The sequence below is a fragment of the Ornithorhynchus anatinus genome, chromosome 14 (assembly GCF_004115215.2).
Source record: "Ornithorhynchus anatinus isolate Pmale09 chromosome 14, mOrnAna1.pri.v4, whole genome shotgun sequence".
NCBI classification, from domain to species: domain Eukaryota; kingdom Metazoa; phylum Chordata; class Mammalia; order Monotremata; family Ornithorhynchidae; genus Ornithorhynchus; species Ornithorhynchus anatinus.
The window spans coordinates 50,998,169-51,023,121 of record NC_041741.1 but is presented as its reverse complement, the minus strand read 5'-3'; the positions used below and the strand labels follow the sequence as shown (position 1 = coordinate 51,023,121).

Genomic DNA, 24,953 nt, shown 5'->3' with positions numbered 1-24,953 from the left:
GTCCAACCCCATTAGCAGTATCTACCCCAGTGCTTAGTACAGTGAGTGCCTGGCACATAGTGAGCACTTAACAAATGCCACAATTATTCTTATTAAACCCAGGCGGAGATGAAGCGGGCCTTTGGGCCGGGTGTGGCTCGTGCTTTTCTAAACTCTCCTCTGTCGGACAGATTGGAGGTTTTCTAGCGTCTGTCCTAGTTCTTTATCTCCTCATCTGTAAAATGGGGATGTTCTCATCTGTAAAATGGGAATTAAGACTGTGAGCCTCACATGGGACAACCTGATTACCCTGTATCTCCCGCAGTGCTTAGAACAGTGCTCTGTACATAGTAAGCGCTTAACAAATACCAACATCATTATTATTATTATTATTTATGTTTCCCAATTCCTAAGATCAAGGGATTGTGGGGAGGGCATCAATAGGTATGTCAACAAAACGTGGACCCGTCCACTGGATTCGATGACCCAATACGGAAGGACATCCTTCTGACACCGAAATGGACGTTCCGTCGTTATTTGGGGATGCCTGTTTTTTTTGCCTAGGATACATCGGCAAGCCTTGGTTTCCCATACTGTAGTTACGCCTTCTCAGGTAGAGCTAATTAATGATTATGCAGCTGGCAATGATTAACCTAATAGGGCTGGGTGAAAGTACAGGAAGGCCGTTAAAATATATCAGTTGTGTGCTTTAGCGTATTTTACGAGTTCCTCCTCTGGAGGTTTCATCAGACCTCATTCAGGAGGGCAAAAGCCCGGTTCTCTGAGGTGACTCGCTAGCGTTGCGAGTCAGTAACGTTAAGGCGGGAGGGGCAGGGAAGTCCAGCGAATAGAGGCCTCCATCTCAAAGGCTCTAGGGGGGTAAAAAAAAGGAACTTCCCTTGGGAATCCTTATGGGCAAGGAACGGGTCCACTAATTCTGTTGTGTTGGACTCTTCCAAGCTCTGCACACAGTAAGCTGTCAATAAGTACCATTGCTTGCTTGATTGCTCTGCATACAGCAGCGCTCAATAAATACCACTGAGCATTTAGCCAAGTCCCTCTTCCTGTATCATCCAAACCTGAGAACCCCCGTAAGACCACTGGGGCTGGAGGAGAACGTGTCCCCTTGCTGTCCTCCTCGGTGACTCCATTCCTCAACCGGGTGTGGTGGACAATCCCTCTCCCTCCCTGCCTCCATGGCCTAGTGGATAGAGCACGGCCCTGGGAGTCGGAAGGATCCGAGTTCTAATCTCACCTCCACCGCTTGTCTGCTGGGTGACCCTGGCCGAGTCACTTCTTTTTGCCTCAGTTCCCTCGTCTGTAAAATGGAACGTAAGACCGTAAGCCCAGTGTATGCCCATGTACCACCCCAGAGCTTAAAACAGTGCTTAACACATAGTAAGGGCTTAACAAATGCCGTAGGATTTACTTAATAATAATGGTGGTATTTGTTAAGCGCTTACTATGTGCTGAGCACTGTTCTAAGCGCTGGGGTAGATACAGGTAATCAGGTTGTCCCACATGAGGCTCACAGTTAATCCCCATTTTACTGATGAGGTAGCTGAGGCACAGAGAAGTTAAGTGACTTGCCCACAGTCACACAGCTGATAAGTGGCAGAGCCGGGATTCGAACCCATGAGCTCCGACTCCAAAGCCCAGGTTCTTTCCACTGAGCCACGCTACTTAGCGCTCACGACAGTAGACTGAGCACTTCCCACCCAGCGCATCCTCGTCTGGTCCCGGTGGGCAGCTAGGCCAACCCCGGTAGTGTGGTTCACCCGGTCCAGACTGTAGTTAAGCTGTACCTCGATCTCGTCTGTCTCGCCGCTGACTTCTTGCCCATGTCCTGCCTCTGGCCTGGAACCCTTCATATCTGACAGACATTGACTCTCCCGCCTTCAAAGCCTTATCGAAGGCCCATCTCCTCCAAGAGGCCTTCCCTGACCAAGCCCTCCTTTCCTCTTCTCCCGCTCCCTTCTGCGTCACCCTGACTTGCTTCCTTTATTCCCTCCCCCTCCCAGCCCCACAGCACCTATGTCCATATCTAAAATTTACTCATATTAATGTCTGTCTCCCCCTCTAGATTGTAAGCTTGTTGTGGGCAGGGGAGGTGTGTGTTCTCTCATTAAATCGCACTCTCCAAAAGCGAAGTACAGTGCTCTGCACACAGTAATCGCTCAATAAATACGATTGATCGACTGGCCCATAGCTCTCCGTGCTTTATCCTAATCCATCTCCCTTAACTGTCCCCTTATGGCTCCTGTTCTTCCACCATTAATCCCTAATTTCTTATAATAACGATGGTATTTGTTTAATGCTTACTGTGTGCTAGACACTGTACTAAACGCTGGAGTGGATACAAGCAAATCGGGTTGGACACAGTCCCTTGTCCCACACGGGGCTCACAGTCTCAGTCCCCATTTTACAGATGAGGTTACTGAGGCCCAGAGAAGTGAAGTGACTTGCCCGAGGTCATTCAACTGACAAGTGGCAGAGCCGGCATTAAAGCCCATGACCTCCTGCTGACTCCCAGGCCCGGGCTTAATCCACTACGCCATGATGCTTCTCCGAACTCTGACGCCCCACCAAAAGCGTGATACCCAAGACCGGGCACACTTCGAGCCCCACGTGGGACAGGGGTTGTGACCAACCTCATTTGTTTGTATCCACCCCAACGCTGAGTACAGAGCCTGGCACATAATAAGCGCTTAACAAATGCCATCATTATTAGTAAATGCTCCGGGCCTCCAAGACCAAGACGGCCTCCCCCAGGGGAGGGGGGACCCTGGAGCAGTCGAGTCCCAGAGACCACCCCGGGAGCAGTGGGGCGATTGAGCAGCAGCTGAGGGGACCCCTCCTTTTTTAATCCGGGGACTTCCAACCGTGGGCCTCTTCTGCAGCACCCTGAATCCGGCCCCGGCCTTTCCCCGGGGAGCATCCCGGGAAAATTACTCATCGGGCGGAAGTACTCCCAGACGTACGTTGCGGGGCCCAGCTTGTAACTGGCCTGGCGGGCTTTTTGATCAACTAATTTTGCCTCTCTTTTTTTTTTTTTTACTTTAATGGTATTTGTTAAGTGCTTACTATGTTCCAGACACTTTAGTGCTCTGGAACAGTGCTCTTCGTACATAGTAAACGCTTGACAAGTACTGTAATTATTATTATTATTACTACGCACCAGGGTAGATACAAGCTAATCAGGTTGGACGCAGTCTCTGTCCCACGTGGGGTTCACAGCCTTAATCCCCATTTCACAGTTGAGGTCACTGAGGCCCAGAGCAGAGAAGTGACTTGCCCAGGGTCACACAACAGACAAGTGGCGGAGCTGGGATGAGAATCCAGGTCCTTCTGAGTCCCAGTCCCGGACTCTATCCACTTCACCGTATGCCCCGATTAGACTGTGAGCCCGTCGTGGGGCAGGGATCGTCTCTATCTGTTGCCGAATTGTACGTTCTGAGCGCTTAGTCCAGTGCTCTGCACATAGTAAGCGCTCAATAAATACTATTGATTGAATGAATACCCCAACCCCAGTTTCTCTGACTGGTCCGTGAGCCTATTGGCAGGATTTCTTGACGTCCCATTGTGTAGAGAGACCCAGACCTGGTGCCGAATGGGGTCGCATGGGAGGAGTGTGTCATAACCCCTGCCTGCCTCCGAGGAACTCACAGCCTAATGGGGAGAAGACACGAGAACCCAAAGAGAGAGGCCGCGGGAACACGGAAACATGTCATTAGCGGAAATCGCCAGAGGCGTTCGGGGGTTGCGGGCGTGATCGGAGCCAGGTGGGATTAACCGAGGAAGACCTCGGGGGACAGAAGGGTTTTCCAGAAAGTTCGGAAGGAAGGGAGGACCAAAGTCAGCCGAAGGGCGGAGAAGGCCGTCCCAGGGCAGACTAGACGTTTCAGAGGCGCCGAGGCCGGAGAATGGGGTGAAATCACCATGAGCGGTAAACGTTGGGCCAGTCAATCCAGAAAAGGAAATGGTGTCGGGCGAATCGGTTCCATTTTTTTGAGAGACCATCTCTGCAGCCCGATTAAATAGAGGCCTCCCTGATCCCACTGAAACTTGAGAAGCAGCGTGGTCTAAGTGGAGAATTGTTGATGAATTGTACTTTCCAAGCGCTTAGTACAGTGCTCTGCACACTAAGTGCTCCTGGTCCTGCTTCCGCGGTCCTGGAACGCCCTCCCTCCTCACCTCTGACAATCTAATTCTCTTGCCCTCTTCAAAACCCTACTTATAGCTCACCTCCTCCGAGAGGCCTTCCCAGACTGAGCTTCCCCCCTTTTTCCCTCTGCTCCCTCTACCCCCCCCTTCACCTCTCCGCAGCTAAACCCTCTTCTCCCCCCTTTCCCTCTCCTCCTCCCCCTCTCCCGTCCCACCCCCTCAGCACCCTACTCGTCCGCTGGACTGTCTATATCTTCATCACCCTATTTATTTTGTTTAATGAGATGTACATCACCCTCATTCTATTTATTTGCCATTGTTTTTAGGAGATGTTCTTCCCCTTGACTCTATTTATTGCCATTGTTCTCGTCTGCCTGTCTCCCCTGATTAGACTGTAAGCCCGTCAAAGGGCAGGGACCGTCTCTATCTGTTGCCGATCTGTACATTCCAAGCGCTTAGTACAGTGCTCTGCATATAGTAAGTGCTCAGTAAATACTATTGAATGAATAAGTGCTCAATAAATAAGATTGAATGAATGAGAGAGCTGGGGCCTGGAAGTCAGAAGGACCTGCACTCTAATCCCGGCTCTGCCTTTTGTCTGCTACGTGATCCTGGACAAGTTACCTCTCTGGGCCATAGTTCCCCCAACTGTAAAGTAATAGTAATAATAATTATGGTATTTGTTAAGCGCTTACTATGTACCGAGCACTGTTCTAAGCGCTGGGGTGGATACAGGGTAATCAGATTGTCCCACATGGGGCTCACATTTTTTAATCCCCATTTTTACAGATGAGGTAACTGAGGCACCGAGAAGTTAAGTGACTTTCCCAAAGTCACACAGCAGAGGCGGAGTCAGGATTAGAACCCACGACCTCCGACTCCCAAGCCCGTACTCTTTCCACTAAGCCACGCTCTTCTAATGGGGTTACCTGTTCTCCCTCATACTTAGAGAGAACTTAGACTGTGAGCCCCATGCTGGACTGGGACTGACCTAATGAACCTGTAGCTACCTCAGTGCTTAGAACAGTGTTTAACACATAGTAGCACTTAAATGCCATAAAAAAGGAACTTTGAGAGGATTTGGTGTGGGAATGGGTACCATTGAATCCGCCTCTCTAGCACAGAACTTGGGGCAGGAAATAGCTATTCGAATCTTTAACCCAGCTAGGCCAGATGACCCTGAGGAACAACTCTCTTAATTGATATTTGTTAAGCGCTTACGATGTGCCGGCCCCGATCTAAGCACTGGAGTTAGATACAGAGCTATAAAGTCCCACATGGGCCCACAGTCTTAGTCCCCATTTTACAGTCCCACTTGTCTGATTAGACTGTGAGCCCGTCATTGGTCAGGGATTGTCCCTATCTGTTGCCGAATTGTACATTCCAAGCGCTTAGTACAGTGCTGTACACATAGTAAGCGCTCAGATGCTACTGAATGAATGAATAAATGAATGATGTGTGACCCTGGGCAAGTCACTTCACCTCTCTGGGCTTCAGTTACCTCATCTGTAAAATGAGGATTAAGAATGTGAGTCCCAGGTGGGACAGGGACTGTGTCCAATTCGACTGACTTGTATCTACCCCAGCGCTAAGAACAGTGCTTGGCACATAGTTAGTGCTTAACAAGTACCGTGATTATTATTGTTATTACTGATGGTGGGAAATGATTGCCATTCATTGGGGGCAGGGAACACGTCTACCAACTCTGTCGTATTCTATTCACCTAAGCGCTCAGTACAGTGCTCTGCACACGGTAAATGCTCAGGAAATACCACTGATTACAGAATTGTCCCCAATCATCCACAAGTCATCCCAAATCGTTATATCAACCTCGCCCAGCACGCGCTCAATCAGTACCATCGGCTGACTGGATTTTTACAAGTGGGTTTTTTGTCTTTCCCCATCACAGTCTAAGAAGAATCAAAGCGACCAGCAGCCTCTAATCAAGATGGTAGACACGGAAAGCCAGCTCTGCCCACTTCCGCCCCTCGACGAAGATGACCTGGAGAGTCCACTCTCCGAAGAGTTTCTTCAGGAAATGGGAAACATCCAAGAGATCTCTCAGTCGATGGGTGATGACAGCTCAGGACCGTTCAGCTTCACCGAGTACCAGTGCTTGGGAAACGGACCGGGGTCCGACGGATCTGTCGTCACAGGTTGCCACTGCCGGTTTTCGTTTTTCCCCCGCTGACGGCCGGATAGATTCATTCGTTCATTCGGTCGTATTTATTGGGCGCTTATCGTGTGCGGAGCTCAGTACTAAGTCCTTGGGAGAGGCCACTACGACACTAAACAGACACGTTCTGCTCAGCATCTTCCGGGAGGGCCTAGGAAATTGCCAAGAAAGGCAGGGGGCTCCCCTTAGATCGAGCCTCACGGGCCCCCACGGGGAATACTGGCTGCCATTTTGGGGGCTAGATCTTAGAAATGTGTCTGCTAATTCCGTTGCGTTGCAATAATAATAATACTCATAATGGTACTTGTAAAGCACTTACTATGTGCCAAGCACTGTTCTAAGCACTGGAGTAGATACAAGTTAATCGGGTTGGACATAGTCCTTGTCCCACATGGGGCTCACACTCTCAACCCCCATTTTTCAGATGAGGGAACTGAGGCCGAGAGAAGTGAAGTGAAGGGCCAAGGTCCCACAGCAGACAAGTGGCAGAGCCATGAGTAGAAAGAACTCAGGTCCTTCTGACTCCCAGGCCCATGCTCTGTCCACTACAGTGCTCAGTACATAGTATATTACTTGAAATACAATGTGTTAATTAACTGTGTCCAACCTGATTAACTTGTATCTACCCCTATGCTTAGAATAGTGCTTGGCACATAGAAAGTGCTTTACAAGTACAGGAATTATCATTATTATTATTATTATTAGAGAATTATTATTAGAGAAGCAGCGTGGCTTAGTGGAAATTTCACAGGCTTGGGAGTCAGAGGTCGTGGGTTCTAATTCCAGATCCGCCACTTGTCAGCTGTGTGACCTCAGGCAAGTCGCTTCACTTCTCTGGGCCTCAGTTACATCATCTATAAAATGGGGATTAAGATGGTGAGCCCCACGTGGGACAACCTGATAACCTTGTATCTGTCCTAGCGCTTAGAACAGTGCTTGGCACTTAGTAAGCACTTAACGAATGCCATCATTCTTATTACCATGTTCGAGCAAGAAAATTAAGAATCGTAAATGCATTTTTTCATCACAGATTTTGATTCTCGTAACACCTAGATTGACATTAAATTTGAAAATAAGTCACATTAACAGATCCTTGACAGCTAAGTTATCAACCCAAAAAGTGTCTGTCAAATATCAACCGATTATCGTCCAAGCCTTTCCTTCATCTTAACCTCCTCTAGACTGCAAGCTTCTTGCGGGCAGCAGAGAACATGTCTACCAACTCCGTTGTACTGTCCTCTCCCAAGGACTTAGTACAGTGCTCAGCACATAGTAAGCGCTTAGTGAGTACCAGTGATTAATTAGGAAAGATGCAACAAAGCCCCATGGGTTCTGGGTTCTAATCCCGACTCTGCCACTTGCCACCTTTGTGACCTCGGGGAAGTCATTTCACTTCTTTGGGCATCATTTTCCTCATCTGTAAAAGGGGAAGTAAATCCCTGTTCCTTAGAACCTGTGTCGAACCGGATTATTTTGTGGCTGTCCTTACCGCTTAGCCCAGTCCTTGGCATGTAGTGAAGCGCTTAACAAATGCCACAGTCATCATTGTTATTATTATTATTATTATTGTTGTTGTCATTAGATACGGAGGAGGAACCCAGGGTGGCTAGGGTGGGAGTGGAAAAACCACAGTCCGAGGAAAGACCAAAATAAATAGGGCTTAGAAAGGCAAAGTTTGCCCAACGTGAGAAAAATCACAGACCCGGAAGTCATCGTTACCACCGGGATGACCAAATGAACTACAGAAGACCCTGCCTCAGTTTCCCCATCTGTAAAATGAGGATTAAGTATCTGCTCTCCCTCCCGTGTAGACTGAGGCCCATACGAGGTGGGGACTGCGTCTGGCCTAATTCACTTGAACCTCGCCCAGCTCATAGAATAGCGTTTGACTCATAGCAAGTCCTTAAGAAGTAGCATAAAAGCCCCCTTTACACTGTAAACTCATTATGGGTAGAGAACGGGTCTGCTAAATTTGATTGTATTGTACCTTCCCAAGCGCTTAGTACCGTACTCTGCATGTAGTAAGCACACAGTGAATATGACCGCTTGGTTTAAAAAAAAAAGGACTCCGTCACCCAACGGTCAGTGAGGACACGGGTTTTTGTTACGTCCGGAAGTCGCGTGAACCGAAAAGATGAGCAGACTCAAGAGGGGCTTGGATCAACTGTGGGTGGAGCGTCCCTAACGTGGCCTGAAAGGGCAGGTAGGGGTGGACTCGAGAAAGGTAGATCTGTCAGGTGTTCCGTCCCTAACGACGAGGTTAGACATCCACTAGGGTCCCCGGGAGACCAGTTTCCCCCGGGCAATCCCTACCCCCACTGGAGACCAGAAAATTAGACCAGAAGGACCATTGGTCTGACCCACGATGGATAACTTGTCTGCTGGGTGACCTTGGGCCAGTCACTTAGCTTCTCTGAGCCTCAGTTATCTTTAAAAAGAGGATTGAGACCTTGAGCCCCGTGTGGGGACAGGGGCTGTGTCCAACCTGATAAACGTGAACCTGCCCCCACGCTTGGAACAGTGCCTGGCACATAGTAAGCGCTTACCAGATACCATAATAATTATTTCTTCCTAAGAAAAATTGAATCTGTCCATTAGAAGAGAAAATCTTCACATATGGGGAGAGCGTGTGTGGGGGTTAGATCAAGCAGCATGGCGCAGTGTATAGAGCCTGGGCCTGGGAGTCAGAAGGTTGTGGGTTCCAATCCTGACTCCACCACATGTCTGCTGTGTGACCTTGGGCAAGTCAGTTCACTTCTCTGGGCCTCAGTTCCCTCACCTGTAAAATGGGGATTGAGACTGTGAGCCCCACGTGGGACAGGGACTGTGTCCTACATGATTTGCTTATATCCACCCCAGTGCTTAATACGGTGCTTGGCACAGAGTAAGCGCTTAACAAATACCACAGTGATTATTATTATTATTATTATCAAGTCATCTGGCTACCTTCTGTATCCAAGAGGAATTCCTCCAAATGAGCTCTAGACCGTAAACTCGCCTCTAGACGGTAAACTCGTCTCTAGACCGTAAAGCCGTTGTGGGCGAGAAATGTGCGTTTATTGTTCTATTCTACTCTCCCGTGCACTTAGTACAGTGCTCTGCACGCAGTAAGTGCTCAACAAACACGATCAAATGAATTGAATAAACGAATGAGCTGCTTTTAAATGATATTCCGTCTCTAGAGGCGTGAGATTATGTCGGACAGCCGGTTTAACCGGTGGAAGAGGCCAATAAAGGGTTTCTTTAGCGTTACCTCCTCATTTCATCCTTCCCTCTGCATCTACACAAAATCTGTTGGTGACCTTTACACTGTGCAACCTAGAGAAATCTCAAAAGTAGACGTCTGCAGCGGCTTCAGCGTGGCACCGCCCCAGCCCTCTTTCCCTTTCCTCCGATTTTGGCCAGGCTTTTGACACCTAATCTGTTCACCGATTAGTCTCTCGTCCAAAGCAAACTCAAACTGATTTTTAATGGGTGAATTTGCCAGAATGCCTTGATGCGGGGCCAAGTGTTAATTTAGACATGTACTCTGTAATTCAGGGTGGATTTTTTTGTACTGGTCGGGGAAGTTTCGTGTGAATCCGATCAGCGCAGTCCAGATTCCAGTTATCGGTTCGCCTTCAACCCGAAAGGCCAGAAACTACTCGGTCTGTCCTAGGCAAAGTTTTGCTCCGGTCAGGCTTTTAGTGCTTCATTTCCTAAGGGAAGTAGGGTGGGCCCTAAGCCCCCCAGAAGACTCAGAGCATATTTAAGTGTGGAGCAGCATGGCCTAGTGGAAAGACCTCGGGCCTGGGAGTCAGAAGGACCTGGGTTCCAATCCCATTTCTGCCACTCACCTGCTCAGATCTTGGGCAAGTCACTTCGTGTCTCCGGGCCTCAATTCCCTTATCTGCAAAATGGGGAGTCAATACCTGTATTCCTTCCTTTTTAGAATGTGAGCCCCATGTTGGACCTGCCTGTCTGGTATCTACCCCAGTGTTTAGCGCATAGTCAGCATATAGAGAAGCAGTTTGACTCATTGAGTAAGAACCTGGGCCTGGGAGTCAGAAGGACCCCAGTTCTAATGTTGGCTCCGTTACGTGTCTGCTGTGTGACCTCGAGCAAGTCACTTCACTTCTCTGGGCCTCAAGTCCCTCATCTGGAAAATGGGGTTGAAGACTGAGGCATATGTGGGACAGGGACTGTGTTGAACCTGATTCGCTGGTATCTACCCCAGCGCTGAGTACAGTATCTGGCACAGTAGTAAGCGCTTTACAAATACCACAATTATTATCATTACTATTATTACTAATAAAAAATACTACAGGGGGTCTCCTTCCCCACCTGCACCCTCTACCAGAGCTAGCAGGATGTTAAACTTTATTCGGGACTGTGGGATCATTTTTCAGTTTAGTTTTCCCTCCCAGTTTTTGTAGTTTACAGTTTCTGGCCAGACCTGTTTAGGACACAAGGCTCGTTGTGGGCAGGGAATGTGTCTTCCAAATCTGTTATATTGTATTCTCCCAAGCACTTAGTACAGTGCTCTGCACAGTAAATGCTCAGGAAGCACTATTGATGATGATGATGATGATGATGATAAGGCTTTTTTTCTGGCAACTTATTTCCTTACTTGTAAATTGGATTTCTGGGCTTCATATCTAATCCAGTCCTCCGTTAAGATGTTTCGCCAGAATCATGCCTTTTACGGAAGGTCCTTTGGAATTTACTCTCTGCAAAAGTTTGTCCCTGGGTGTCCTGGAGGGTGAGGTGAGTTCATCCAGGAGAAGCAAATCTCTTCCGAAGAGAGAGAGAGAAGAAAGAGGCCAAACTCTGGCATTCTTCTTTGAGGTCTCAAGTCTTTGAAACCTTCATTTACAAACGGCCCAGATTATTTTCTTTTCGCCTGCCGTTCTCTTGAACTAGATTAGTAGTCACAGGAGGTGATCTGGAGGCTCTTCTCCTCCGGCAGCTATGAGGTCTGCTGGTGTAGGGAACCAGTGAGGCCCAGTGGAAAGATCCCAGGCCGGGGAGTCAGAGACCCTGGGCTCTCATTCCGGCTCCCCCGCTGGTCTGCTGTCTCACCTTGGACCAGTCACTTCACTTCTCTGTGCCTCCCTAATTCTGTAAAACGAGGATTCGGTACTTGTTCGCCCTTCTACCTAGAATGAGAACCCCAGAGATGACCCAATTATCTTGCATCTACTCCAGCGCTTAGATCAGTGCTTGGCGCATCATAAGTGCTTAACCAGTTACCCCGATTATTGTTATGATATGATTATTATTATCATCACATTGGCGGCCTTAGGAGTTAGGGGGCTTTTCCTTCGTTTGGGCTGGGTTACTTTGCGAGGCCTCAGGCATGCCTTTCCCAGGAGCTCCCCAAATATTCACGGGAAAACATGTTTTTGGCATAATCAGTGGTATTTACTGAGAGCTTACACCATATAGAGCACTGTACTAAGGGCACTGGGGAGTTAGTAGGTCCTTGTGTGTGAACTGGCCATGGATCTACCATTTTATTCCACCTGGCATAGATGTCGTATTTCATTTTAATATAATAATGCTGATAAAGGTGCCTTCTGTTAATCGCTTACTATGTGTAAAGCACTGCTGTAAGTCCTGAGGTAGGTACAAGCTAAACCGGTTGGACACCGTGTCTGCCCCGAGTGGGGCTCACAGTCTTAATCCCCATTTTCCAGATGAGGGAACTGAGGCCCAGAGAAGTGAGGTGACTTGCCCAAGGTCACACAGCAGACAAGAGGCGGAGCCGGGATGAGAACCCAGGTCTTCCTGACTCCCAGGCCTGAGCTCTATCCCCCAGGCCGTGCCGCTTTCCATTTTCTCAAAGCTTGATGGGCAGTCGCTTATAAAATCGAACACAAGTACGCTGAAGTTGAACACAATGGAGAAAAAATGCAGAAAAAATGCTATTAGCTGTATCGTTTCTGAATCACCACCCAACTTATTTTCATCGTTCCTTCTCCATGTTCAGGCTCCACTCTTTAGTGTTTTCCACTTCGGAAATACAGCCAAAAGCTCTCTGGCTCTGACTTTTATTCTTATCCTGTGGTCTTTGGCAAAGAGTAAACTCTTAATAAATGCCATAATTATTATTACGTTTGGATACAAAGACTCAGGGATTACACTCATAATCGAAAGGCCAGAAACATTGGCTCTTGAGGAAAACAACAACAAACAAACCATAAATCTATTACAGTATTGCCCTTAATCTTTGGTTCCCGATTCCCGAATCAGCCTGAACGTGAGATTCTCCAAGTTGTAGCGGTGGAGATTGTAGACTGGAGACCTCCTTGTCGGGAGGGAATCGGGTCTCCCAACACTGTTACGTTGTACTCTCCCAAGCGCTTAGTACAGTGCTCTGCATACAGTAATTGCTCAATAAATACCATTGATTCATTGATCGTAGCGGCTCAGACTTTAGCCTACGGAGGATAACTCAGTTATCTTTTGTCCGGGTGACCGTCCTGGGAGATTCTGTTTAAGAAACTCGTTCCTGACATATCATCATATAATCCTCGTTCTTCCTTCCGTGCCCCGTCTTAGTCAATAATTTGCGTCTGCCCGTTTTCCCCTTGAGATTGTAAACCCCTGCAGACAGCGCCTGTCTGTCGCTTTCTTTGTCCTTTACCAAGCATATAGTTCAGGCTACTCAGTAAAACCTTTGATTGATTGATTCTGGAGCCGGCCAGTGCCCTCAAACACAGAATTTCAGATTTCCCTGACTGAAACTGTCCTGGGTCAAGAAAATCCTTCCCACCTCAGCCTTGTGACGGGTCGCTGGGTTTCGACTATCCCAATGAGAAGCCGCATGGCCTAGTGGCTGTAGCCCGGGTCTGGGAGTCGGAACGACCTGGGTTCTAATCCCAGCTCCGTCACTTGTCTGAGGTGTGATTTTGCATGGCATTAGTGGTTGGGGCAAGGGCCCGGGAGTCAGAAGGTCATGGTTTCTAATCCCGACTCCGCCTCTGTTCTACTGTATGGCCGGACCCGGAGCGGACGGGGGTCGGGTAATAATAATGTTGGTATTTGTTAAGCGCTTACTATGTGCCGAGCACTGTTCTAAGCGCTGGGGTAGACATAGGGGAACCAGGTTGTCCCACGTGGGGTTCACAGTCTTAATCCCCATTTTACAGATGAGGGAACTGAGGCACGGAGAAGTTAAGTGACTTGCCCACAGTCACACAGCCGACAAGTGGCAGAGCTGGGATTCGAACTCATGAGCCCTGACTCCAAAGCCCATGCTGTTTCCACTGAGCCACGCTGCTTCTCCGATCAGCTTCTCCGGTCAGCTGGAACGGGACGAACAGCCGCCCCAGCTCTCTCCGTTCGTCTGTTTGGTTCAGCGATTAGCCCCGGCCGAGCGCCTCGTGGGGCAGGGAACCCGTCTACCAACTCTGGTGGATTGGACTCTTCCATACGCTTAGTACAGAGCTGTGCACTTAGTAAACATCCAGGGGATACCACTGATTGATTGATGACTCTGGGAAGATTGCTGGTGGTGATTGTTGTTACTCGTCGGGGGCGGGGACGGGGAATCGTCCAAGGTTGGGCAGGAAATGTTGGCATAGAGCCACCTTCCGGCCTCTCCTGAGCCCTTGGTCCTCTAGACTGGAAGCTCATTGTGGCAGGGAATGTGTCTGTTCTGTTGTTCTATCGCACTCTCCCAAGTACGTTTAGTACAGTGCTCCGCACAGAGTAAGCGCTCAATAAATCCTGTTGACTGACTGACTGACCCTAGATGGAGCCTCTTGCATCGGGACTCTGTTTCCCAGGAGCGCTCAACTGGAGTGCTCTACTCCAGAGAAGCGGCGTGGTTCAGTGGAAAGAGCCCGGGCTTGGGGATCAGAGGTCATGGGTTCGAATCCCGGCTCTGCCACTTGTCAGCTGTGTGACTGTGGGCAAGTCACTTCTCTGTGCCTCGGTTACCTCATCTGTAAAATGGGGATTAACTGTGAGCCTCACGTGGGACAACCTGCTTACCCTGTGTCTACCCCAGCGCTTAGAACAGTACTCTGCACATAGTAAGCGCTTAACAAATACCAACATTATTATTACTCAGTGATTCTGCCCGGGAGGGCTAAATCTAACTTGTCTTAGTGTGGCCGGCGCACTTACCTTTGCCAAAGGCACTTTTGCATTTGAACGTTGGATCCGGTTTGCGGGGCCTAGTGGAAAGAGCCTGGGCCCGGGAGTCAGAGGACCCGAGTTCTAATCCCAGCTCCGCCACTTGGCTGCTGCAGGACCATGGGCAAGTCACTTCACTTCTCTGGGCCTCAGTTCCTTCATCTGGAAAATGGAGTCGAAGACCGTCAGCCCTGTGCGGGACCAGGACCGTGTCCGACCGGATTATCTAGTATCTACCCGGCGGTCAGCGTAGTGCCTGGTACTTGGGAGGTGCTTAAAGAGTGATTTTAAAGGAAAAGGGCCGACAGGCATGAACCACATCCTTTTCCTTTGCCACGCTTCAGCGGTCGGGATTGGTTGTTTCGAGCATTCCCAACATTTTCCTCTTTTCATCTAGACACCCTTTCACCAGCATCCAGCCCTTCATCCATTAACTACCCCGCCGTTCCAGGCAGCAGTGACGAGTCCTGCAGCGGCATGTTAAACATTGAATGTAGAATTTGTGGCGATAAAGCCTCAGGATACCATTACGGAGTCCATGCTTGTGAGGGTTGTAAGGTACAGTTGGCACCCAGCGCACGCGTCTGTTTGATAAATGCCTCGGCCCCGGCCGAATCTTCACTGTTTCATGTTTTGTTTCCTCCCTGTTCCGTTCGTGTCTCCCCCCCCCCCGGGACTGAGGTCGGGACCGGAAATGCCTTATCCAATAAGAAACCATCCCGGGAGGGGGTGAAGAATTAGCAGAATGGTTATGGTGATTTTCACTAAATTAGGCTAGACCCTGGCGATCCAGGAAACAAGGGAGATTAGGAATTAAAAAGCAAGATGGTGGATTGTTGCACAGAAGACACCCGCCCGGGGCGTTCCATCCCCTTGGCTCTTTCTCCATTCACTCCGACTTGCCTGAGGTGTCCGGGAAGAGGGGGTCACCTCAGGTAATCTTCATTTTGCCTCCCCCAGAGAGACACCCGTGGCCCGGTGGATAGAGCCCGGGGCCCTTGAGTCAGAAGGACCTGGGTTCTAACCCCGGCTCTGCCACCTGTCCGCTTTGCGACCTTGGGCAAGTCACTTGGCTTCTCTGGGCCTGTGACCTCAGTTATAAAACGGGGACTAAGACTGTGAGCCCCCAGGGGACTGTCCAACCCAATTTGCTTGTATCCACCGCAGTGCTTAGAACAGTACCTGGAGAGCAGTGGGTGCTTAACAAATACTATCATTATTATTATTATTATTTGCCAATGCTCAGAGCAGCAGAGTGCCCAGTCGATCTTGCGGTCCTCAGAGGCATCCAGAACTCTGTACCCCATGTGCTCTGCCTCAGGGCCGGCCTTTCGCTCCAGACTCTGCATCGCCTTCCCTGGCATCTTCTAACCCTCGGGGTCCCACTCACCAACCCAGCCCCTCGCCCCCGCCTCGGCCCCTCCTCTGGTTGAACATCTCCCCGTCTGGCACCGTCTGAGGGCTTAAGGGGTGAATCGAGTGGGAGCCTTCCCTCAGAGGCCTCTGCCCCTTCTGGAGTTCTCGCCTCAGGTCGGTCCAAGAAGAACAAGGAAAGGGAAATGTAAAAACCAGAGCAGATGAGCCGAGGCAGAGGCAAAAAACCCTAAAAAGCAACGGCTACCCCAGCGCCTCCAGATGAACTTCAAAGCGGGATGGAAAAACCCTCTTTCGTGCAGGCTTGATTCCAACTGGCCACACCTAGGTTTTGAGAAGGGGCTAGAACAGTAGGGCCAGCCTGAGGGGCCCTTCTGGAGCCAGCCAGTGGAATTCAGCTTGGACTAAGTACCGTATTTCCTCTGTTGCTTAGAGAAAGGAAATCGGGCCGTGGAGCGAGGACCCATCTCCTTTTATTTATTTATTTATTTATTTTTCCTTCAAGGAACCGAGTGATCCGTGCCCATGGTTTGCTGAGAGCTGAATTTCTCTGGGACTACGCTCACGGATACACAGCACTGGGATCCTTGGGGCTCGCCAGGCTGGCCTAGCTGAAAGAGCCCGGGCCTAGGAGTCAGGAGGACTGGGTTCTAGTCCCGGTTCTGCCGCTGGGTGACCTGGGGCTAGTTGCTTCACTTCTCTGGGCCTCGGTTTCCTCATCTGGAAAATGGGGGTTAAATATTTGCTCTCCCTCCTGCTTAGACTAAGAGCCCCAGGTGGGACAGGGACTGTGCCCGGCCTGATTATCTTGAATCTGCCCAGTGCTTCGTACTGTGCTTGCAAATAGTAAGCACTTAAATTCCACTGTTATCATTATTATTACCATCATTATTTTCATTGGGATTCACAACATTGGAAGGAAGCAGCTTGGTCTAGTGGATAGAGGCCAGCCCTGGGAGGCAGAAGGACGTGGGTTCTAATCCCAGCTCCGCCACTTGTCTGCTGAGTGCCCTTGGGCAAGTCACTTCACTTCTCTGGGCCTCAGTGCCCTCATCTGTATAATGGATTTTAATAATGTGAGCCCCAGGTGGGACACGGACCGTATCCGCCCTGATTAGCCTGTACCTTTCCCAGACTTAGTACAGTGCCTGGCTCAAAAAACAAATGAGGGATGAAAGGTTTTCCCATCTTGGGCTTAGTGTATCCAAGGACCTCACCATATTTTTGAGCCCCTTGGCTATGGCTTTGAAAACCAGTGTTCTAGTTGAAAAGCATCCAGGAGGAGAAACTGGCGTGCAGATCATTTTAATCCCCACTGGGCTGAGTGCTCCATGAGACCTCACCAGATTTTCGAGCCCCTTAGCTATGGCTTGGAAAGCCAGTGTTCTAAATGAAAAACATCCAAGGGGAAAAACTAGGGTCCAGATCGTTTTAATTTGTTTCTCCTGCTCCAGAAATTGTTTGACTCTTTCGTTGGTCCCCAAGATTGCAGAAGAGGCTGGAGTGAAATTGCCCTGACTTAGGGTTGCCTGAAGTTAGTCTCATCCACTGTGGCAGGTGGAAGGCAAGGAGAGAGCAGCCGGGTCTGTCTGTTTCCGCCGGGAGCCCCGACTTTCCGCTAAACTACGTTCTCTTCGCTTCTTACAGGGTTTCTTTAGGCGGACGATTCGACTCAAGTTGGCCTATGACAAATGCGACCGCACCTGCAAAATCCAGAAAAAGAACCGTAATAAGTGCCAATACTGTCGATTTCAAAAGTGCCTTTCGGTCGGGATGTCACATAACGGTAGGTAAGCCTGCGCTTTTTGACACTTGGTCAGCGTCTTCCGATTCCTTCCTCTCACGGTTCTGTGGGTATCGCTGTCCTTTGAATATCTGGGCTCCACCCCCGCAGTCCAGAGACTGTTTTTCCTGTGACCCAAGTAAGAAATAGTCTCAGGGGGTCACCCGGGATCTAGCAGGAGTGGACGATTGAAAACCATCCCCGAAAAGCAAAATAACCTTCAGTAAGAGAAGGGCCTTCTGGGAGATGCCATCAGCTTTGGGCAAGGAAATCATCAGCGAAACAGAAGTATAATAGAAAGTCACGCTGTCTGTTGCTTTATTGTTCGATAGCATTTAAGTGCTTACTGTGGGGCAAACACTGTTCTAAACACTGAGGTAGGTACAGGTCAATTAGGTCAGACACAGTCCCTGTCCCTCATGGAGCTCATAGTGTAAGTAGGAGGGAGAACAGGTATTAAATCCCCATTTTGCCATTGAGGAAACTGAGGCCCGGAGAAGCCAAGTAGCTTGCCCAGGGTCACACAGCAAGCAATTGGCAGAACTGGAATTAGAACCCAGGTCCCCCCCGACTCCCAGGCCCGGGCTCTCTCCACTAGTCCATGCTGCTTCCCGACCGGTTTTCTTTTACAAACTCATCTGGGCTCAGACGGATGAGGAAATAGAGGCCGGGCTATTTTCCATGCTATTTCCACGTGACAAATGAAAAGGTTCAAATTGTGGCCTATGGAATTTCCCCATTGGGGTGGCATTAATGAGTCCTCTAGAGCGCTGTGAGTGAGCATACTTCATGGGAAAAAGCAGAAGATTCTTTTTTTTAATCCTCTGCCTGCAACAGGTAGCAGAGGGAGCCACCAGTTGCCCACGTGGGCTATAATGTAGGTAGGCGAAGGCTGGACTTCTTTCCTCTGCCAGCTAAGACAGTAAGTGGTCCCTTCTGCAGCACTGAGATGGTGAATGAAAGACAGTGAAAAAGTGCAAAATCAAACAACCGCGGTTGAATTTTGTCCCTAATCTTGAAATACGCACATTAAAGTATCCTTCCAGACCAGAGAGAAATTTTGATTCTCGCTCATCTCAATCAGTCAGCCAGCGATATTTATTGAGCCCTTATTTTGTGCAGAGCACTGTACTGTCAATCAGTTGTATTTACTGAGTGCTTAATGTGTGCAGAGCACTGTACTCAGCCCTTGGGAGAGTACAGTTCAACAGAGTTGGTAGACACATCCCCTGCCCACAACAAGCCTTAGACCAGAAGAAATTTTAACCACTGCTCGTCTCAATCAACAAATCATTTGGGAGTATTTATTGAGAGCTTACTGTTTGGAGAGCACTGTACTATCAGTCATATCTATTGAGTGCCTACCCTGTGGAGAGCACTGTACTGTCAATCGGTTGTATTTATTGAGCACTTACTGTGTGCAGAGCACTGTTCTAAGCTCTTGGGAGAAGCAGTGCGGCCTAGTGGAAAGAGCATGGGCCTGGGAGTCAGAAGGTCATGGGTTCTAATTCTGATTCCGCCCCTTTTCAGCTGTGTGACCTTAGACAAGTCGCTTCACTTCTCTGGGCCTCAGTTACCTCATCTGTAAAATGGGGATTTGAGACCGTGAGCCCCACATGGGACAGGGACTGTGTCCAACCTGATTTGCCTGTGTCCACCCCAATGCTAAGTACAGGGCCTGGCACATAGTAAGCGCTTAACAAATACCGCTATTGTTATTATCATTATTAATATTACAAGCTTACCTGCCTCTGCCTAAAAGTACTGCAGGGCGGCCTTGAAAGCCGGAGCATTTTGTGCCCCTGGAAATGGTCGGAAGACGCGTACCCTCGGAAGCTCAGAGAGAATTGGGATGCTCCGGCCACCGTAATCTCTAGCTCCTGCCTGGCAGATGCTGAGATCCTGTGGGCTCTTGTCTTTTTTGCCACTCTGTCATGGGCCGTAGCCTCTTTGGGCTGTTTCCTTGCCAGGGGAAGTCATTATCAGAATGGACAATTCATTAAGCAGCATGGCTTAGTGGAGAGAGCCCAGACCTGGGAGCCAGGTTCTAATCCCAGCTCCTTCACATGTCTACTTTGTGATTTTGGGAGAGTCACTTCACTTCTCTGGGCCTCAGCTACCTCTTCTGTAAAAATTGAGGATTAAAAGTGTGGGCCCAGTGTGGGACAGGGACTGTGTCCAACCTTAATGTTAATTAATGTTAATTATGGTACTAAGCGTTTACTATGTGCCGGACTCTGTACTAAGTGCCGGGGTGGATACAAGCAAGTTGGGTTGGACACACTCCCTGTCCAACGTGGGGCTCACAGTCTCTATCTCCATTTTACAGACGAGGGAACTGATCAACTTGTATCTACCCCAATGCTTAGAACAGTGCTTGGCACGTAGTAAGCACTTAACAAGTACCATTATTACCATTATTATGATGATGAAGAAGAAGAAGGAATGAATTTCATCCAAGAGAAGCAGCCCCCTTGTTTGCACTAACCACTTGGGTCCCAGAACCCCATTTCGACCTTCTGCCATTTCGCTCTTCTTGCTAGGTGCCGGCCCCCTGTACTGATGATAATGTGGGTATTTGTTCAGCGCTTACTATGTGCAGAGCACTGTTCTGAGCACTGTTCTAAGCACTGGGGCAGGTACAGGGTCCTCAGGTTGGCCCACGTGAGGCTCACAATCCCCATTTTACAGAGGAGGTAACTGAGGCCCAGAGAAGTTAAGTGACTTGCCCACGGTCACACAGCTGACAAGTGGCAGAGCCGGAATTCGAAGCCATGCCCTCTGACTCCCAAGCCCGGGCTCTTTCCACTCAGCCATGCTGCTTCCCTACTGATTGTGGTGTCATCTCTGCACGTTTCATGATCGCATTTCTCCCCTCCCCGCCGACCAGCAATCCGTTTCGGAAGAATGCCGAGGTCCGAGAAAGCCAAGTTGAAAGCAGAAATCCTTACCTGTGAACACGAAGTGGAAGATTCTGAAATTGCCGACCTCAAATCCCTTGCCAAGAGAATTTACGAAGCCTACCTGAAAAACTTTAACATGAACAAAGTCAAAGCCAGAGTCATCCTTGCGGGGAAAACCACCAACAATCCAGTAGGTGTTTTTGCTTTCAGTTTTATTGGAGTTGGGATCCGATGGCCCAGACCCCCGGTGAGAGAAAACCCATCAGTAAATGACAGCAGTCCAAGATTCAGTCCGGGTAACTGGCTGGCCAAATGAAAGCTGACCTTTTACATATATTTAAAATATATGTATATTGAAACTAGTTGCAAGGCTACTGTGAAATAGCGTGGGTTAGTGGAAAGAGCACGGGCCCGGGAGCCAAAAGGACCTGGGTTCAAATTCCGGCTCTGCCACATCTGTGCTTTGTGACCTCGGGCAGTTCACTTCACCGTACCTCGGTTATCTCATCTGTAAAATGAGGATTGAGACAGTGAGCCCCAATTGGGACAGGGACAGTGTTCAACCCGATTAACTTATATCTACCCCAGCACTCAGAACGGGGTTTATCCCGTGATAAGTGCTTAACGAGTACCATCATTATTATTCTTATCATCCTTGTAAGAGCAGGGGAGAGGGCTGTGAGAAACCCGCTTGTTGGCTTTTTTTTTTTTTTTGATGGCACTTGTTAAACGCTTATTACGTGCCAAGCACTGTACTAAACATTGGAGGAGATCCAAGGTAATCGGGTTGGAAACAGTCCCTGTCCCACGTGGGGCTCACAGTCTCCTAATAGGAGGGAGGAAAAGTACTGAACAGATGAGGAAACAGGCACGGAGAAGAGAATTGAAGTGACATGTCCAAGCAGCATGGCCTAATGGAAAGAGAGGACCTGGGTTCTAATTCTGCCTCCACCACCTGTCTGCTGTATGACCTTGGACAAGTCACTTCACTTCTCTGGGCCTCAGTTAACTCATCTGTAAAATGGGGATTATATCCTACTCCCTCCTAGCTAAACTGCGAGCCCCATGTGGGACGAGGAATGTATCCGACCTGATTATCTTGTATCTACCCCAATGCTTACTATAGTGTGTGGCACACAGTATGCACTTAACAAGAACCATTAAAAAAAAAAATGGTTATGTGGCAGAGCAAAAATCAGCCTCTAACTTCAAGGCCCTTGGTTTTTCCACTAGACCACGCTGCTTGGTTTGCCAGAGAGTCCTTTGTAAATCCTAGCCGGCCTATGAGCCGCTCGTATTCATTGAGCACCTAGCGTGTGTAAAACACCGTACCAAGCACTTGGGAGAGTACGCTGTAACAATTGAAAGACACAGTACCTGCCCACAATGAGCTTTCAGTCTAGAGGGGGAGAGGGACAGTAGAAATAAAGAAATCCTGCTTCAAGCCCTTGGGAGCACCCCCACGGTGGCCCACTCTTGCAGTCCCCAGAACTTCTCCCGGCAGTTGGTTGGGGCGAGGGGGACCCTGAGAGAGGAGCCCCCTCCGATTGATTCCCCAGACCCCGGGGCGGCCCGGTCCCCGATCGAGCCGGTCCCCGAGCCCCGAGGAGCCCCCCAAAGAGAGGGACGTCCCCCGGTTGAACTAATGCCGGCGAGCTTTCCGCCTGCCCCCCTTTGACGTGGCCGACCGAGCTTCCCCCTTGTGAAGAGCTTGCGGCCATTCTCACCGGGAATCACCCGCTCGAAATTTAGTCACGAGAAACTCTGGCATCTCACGGGCGGCTCGCTTTCATGAGCAAAACCAACCCCATTTACCTGAGCCTTTAATTCTTCCTTCTAGTCCCAGGGAATCAGGAGTGGGCATTTGGGTGTATTTAAGGAAGCCTGCCCTATTGATTTCTTAAATTGGTAAAAACCACACCCCGGCAAGAGAAGCCCCGGGGCCAAACAAGCGGGAGTCGTTTCCGACCACAGAATTGGCAGCGACGGCAACAGCCGCAGCAACCCATTTGCAAAATCAGGGCAGGCCCACCTCTAAAATCTAGTAACACTCCAAGCCTTCGCTCGGTAGATATCCCAGGGCTTTCGGAGGAAACCTCGGTCTGGTTGGGTTTTGGTTTTCGGGGTAGAAAGTTACAGAGTCAGTTTACAAGAGCCGAAAATATTCCGTTTTGAAGGATTTGGGTTGGCGTGGCCCAGAGATCGCCCCTCTGCCCTTCCCAACTGTGACACGCCAGAGGGGCTGAGCTGTGATTTGTTTGCCCTTGGCCAGAGGTGACGAAATCCAAGGTCCCCCGAGGACACGCAGATGCACACAGATAGCTCCGAGAGGCCTGCGTGTTATATTTAGATTGAGAAAGAGAGAGGGGGTGTGTATGTTTGTGAATGTATGTGTGTGTCTGGACCCTGGATTGGAGGTTCATAATAATAATTAATTATTGTTGTACTTGTTTAGCGCTTACTATGTGCTAAGCATTGTTCTGACCACTGGAGTAGATATTAGTTTGTCAGGTAGGACACAGTCCCTGTCCCACAGAGGGCTGACACTCTTAATCCCCATTTTACAGATGAGGGAACTGAGGCCCAGAGAAGTGAAGCACATGAGGGAACTGAGGCCCACAGAAGTGAAGCACTTTCTCAAGGTCAAACAGCAGACATGTGGCAGAGCCGGGATTAGAACCCATGACCTTCTGACTCCCAGGTCCGTGCTCTATCCACTAAACCACGCTGCTTCTTTGTTGTCTGAATGCTTTGTGCAGTGCAAGCGACTAGTACAGTGCTCTGCACACAGTAAGCACTCAATAAATACGATTAAATGAACGATTGAATGAATCCCGGCTCTGCCACTTGTCAGCTGTGTGACTATGGGCAAGTCACTTAACTTCTCTGTGCCTCAGTTACCTCATCTGTAAAATGGGGAAGAAGACCGTGAGCCCCACGTGGGACAACCTGATTACCCTGTATCTACCCCAGCGCTTAGAACAGTGCTCTGCACATAGTAAGCGCTTAACAAATACCAACGTTATTATTATAAATCAGGCCAAGTGCAAAAAGCCAAGACCCATCTGTGCCCTCATTCCAGCCACAAACCCGACAACCACTTATGACAGCCTGAAATGCTGGGGCGTCTGGGAAAACTGCTCTCTAAAAGCCTGAGAGACTTGTAAGTCCGAGCTGGGTCCTCGTCCCCTTCCCTTTGATCCCGGACCCGGGATCCTTCCCCGGACCCAGGGGATTCGTCCTGTCCACACGTGCGGGATGAGTCGCTCCCTAGCCTGGCCTTGTTGACTCGGTTTCCAGAAATCACCCCCGCCCCCGCATCTGTTTGCCCAGGGGAGGTCAAGCTCTTCTCTCCCCGTGTTTGCTCAATGTCAGGGTCCAGCTGGAACCCTGCCCTCCCGGCCCCCGCTGCATAAGCCCTCCTGGAACGAAACCCTAGCTGGATCTGGGCTCTGGTTTCGAGAATCGTGATTTACCTCGGCCCTCGGAGCCCCTCGGGGCCCCCTGGAGCCTCCGGGAGCCTGTTTTCCACGAGCCGCGACGGTCTTCACCGCCCTCTGAAAGCGAGGGTCAGCGACTTCATCGAGGAAATACGTGCCAGGGGTGTTGAGTGAGCACGGCCACTCCGTTTGGGCTTGAAGAGAGGATGCGGCACACGGTCCTAAGGGCTCTTATCGGAGTGGAAGTGCCAGGCTCTGAAACCGAAACGGCACTTGCTCTGATTCCACGTGTCAGGGCTGGTTAGATTATCGAAGGAGATGCGTGTTTTGGACGACGGTTCAAAATCTGGGCCACCTTCTCCGTCCCGTATTTTTACGGCAGCAGAAGTGGATTTTGGTAACTTGGGAAAAAAAAAAAAAAGGCAGTCGTTGGGCTAATGGCCCGCGGTTTCACCCCCGCCCTCCCGGGCGGCCGGCAGACTGCCGAACCGGTCAGTCTTCCGGCAGTGTCAGAAACCAACGAGCCGGAAAGGGTCAGACTCCAAGTAGCCCTGGCTGCCCATTGCCCCCCGCCCCCAGTACGGCATCAACTCCTGGAAGGCAGCCCAAGGCGAGGGGAGGGGGACGTCCACAACTCGGCAGCCTCTGCGGCCCCGGTCCTACCCAGGGGATTCGCTCACTCCCGGGAGTCCCCACGATACCGAGTCCCTCTTCTCCCACTCCCTTCCGCGTCACCCTAGCACTTGGACTTGCTCCATTTATCCCCCCCCCCCCCAGCCCCACAGCACTTATGTCCATCTCTGTCATTTATTCATTTCTCTTCACGTCTGTCTCCCCTCTGAACTGTAAGCTCCTCGTGGGCAGGGAATGTGTCTGCCAGTTCTGTTAGGTTATACTCAAGCGTTCAGTACGGTGCGCTGCACACAGTAAGCGCCCAATAAATACAGTTGATCGAGTGCACCGGTCCCAGCAGGCCTGGATTTGGGCTGAGACCTCCCTGCTCGGCTCCT

General features: G+C 49.9%; 1 protein-coding gene across 5 annotated transcripts in view; it reads left to right on the top strand.

Moving 5' to 3' along the window:
• PPARA (peroxisome proliferator activated receptor alpha) overlaps nt 1-24,953 on the top strand; it is a 58,651-nt gene that overhangs the window by 23,350 nt on the left and 10,348 nt on the right. For 4 of the 5 annotated variants that reach the window (XM_029078652.2, XM_029078650.2, XM_029078649.2 and 1 more), the window contains exons 2-5: nt 6,053-6,299; nt 14,841-15,001; nt 17,465-17,603; nt 20,491-20,693. In XM_029078652.2, the coding sequence (XP_028934485.1) occupies nt 6,092-6,299; nt 14,841-15,001; nt 17,465-17,603; nt 20,491-20,693 (711 nt within the window). In that variant the 5' untranslated portion in view covers nt 6,053-6,091. Of the gene's footprint in view, nt 1-6,052; nt 6,300-14,840; nt 15,002-17,464; nt 17,604-20,490; nt 20,694-24,953 lie in introns of those variants that run through there. The other variant, XM_029078651.2, reaches the window with a different exon arrangement.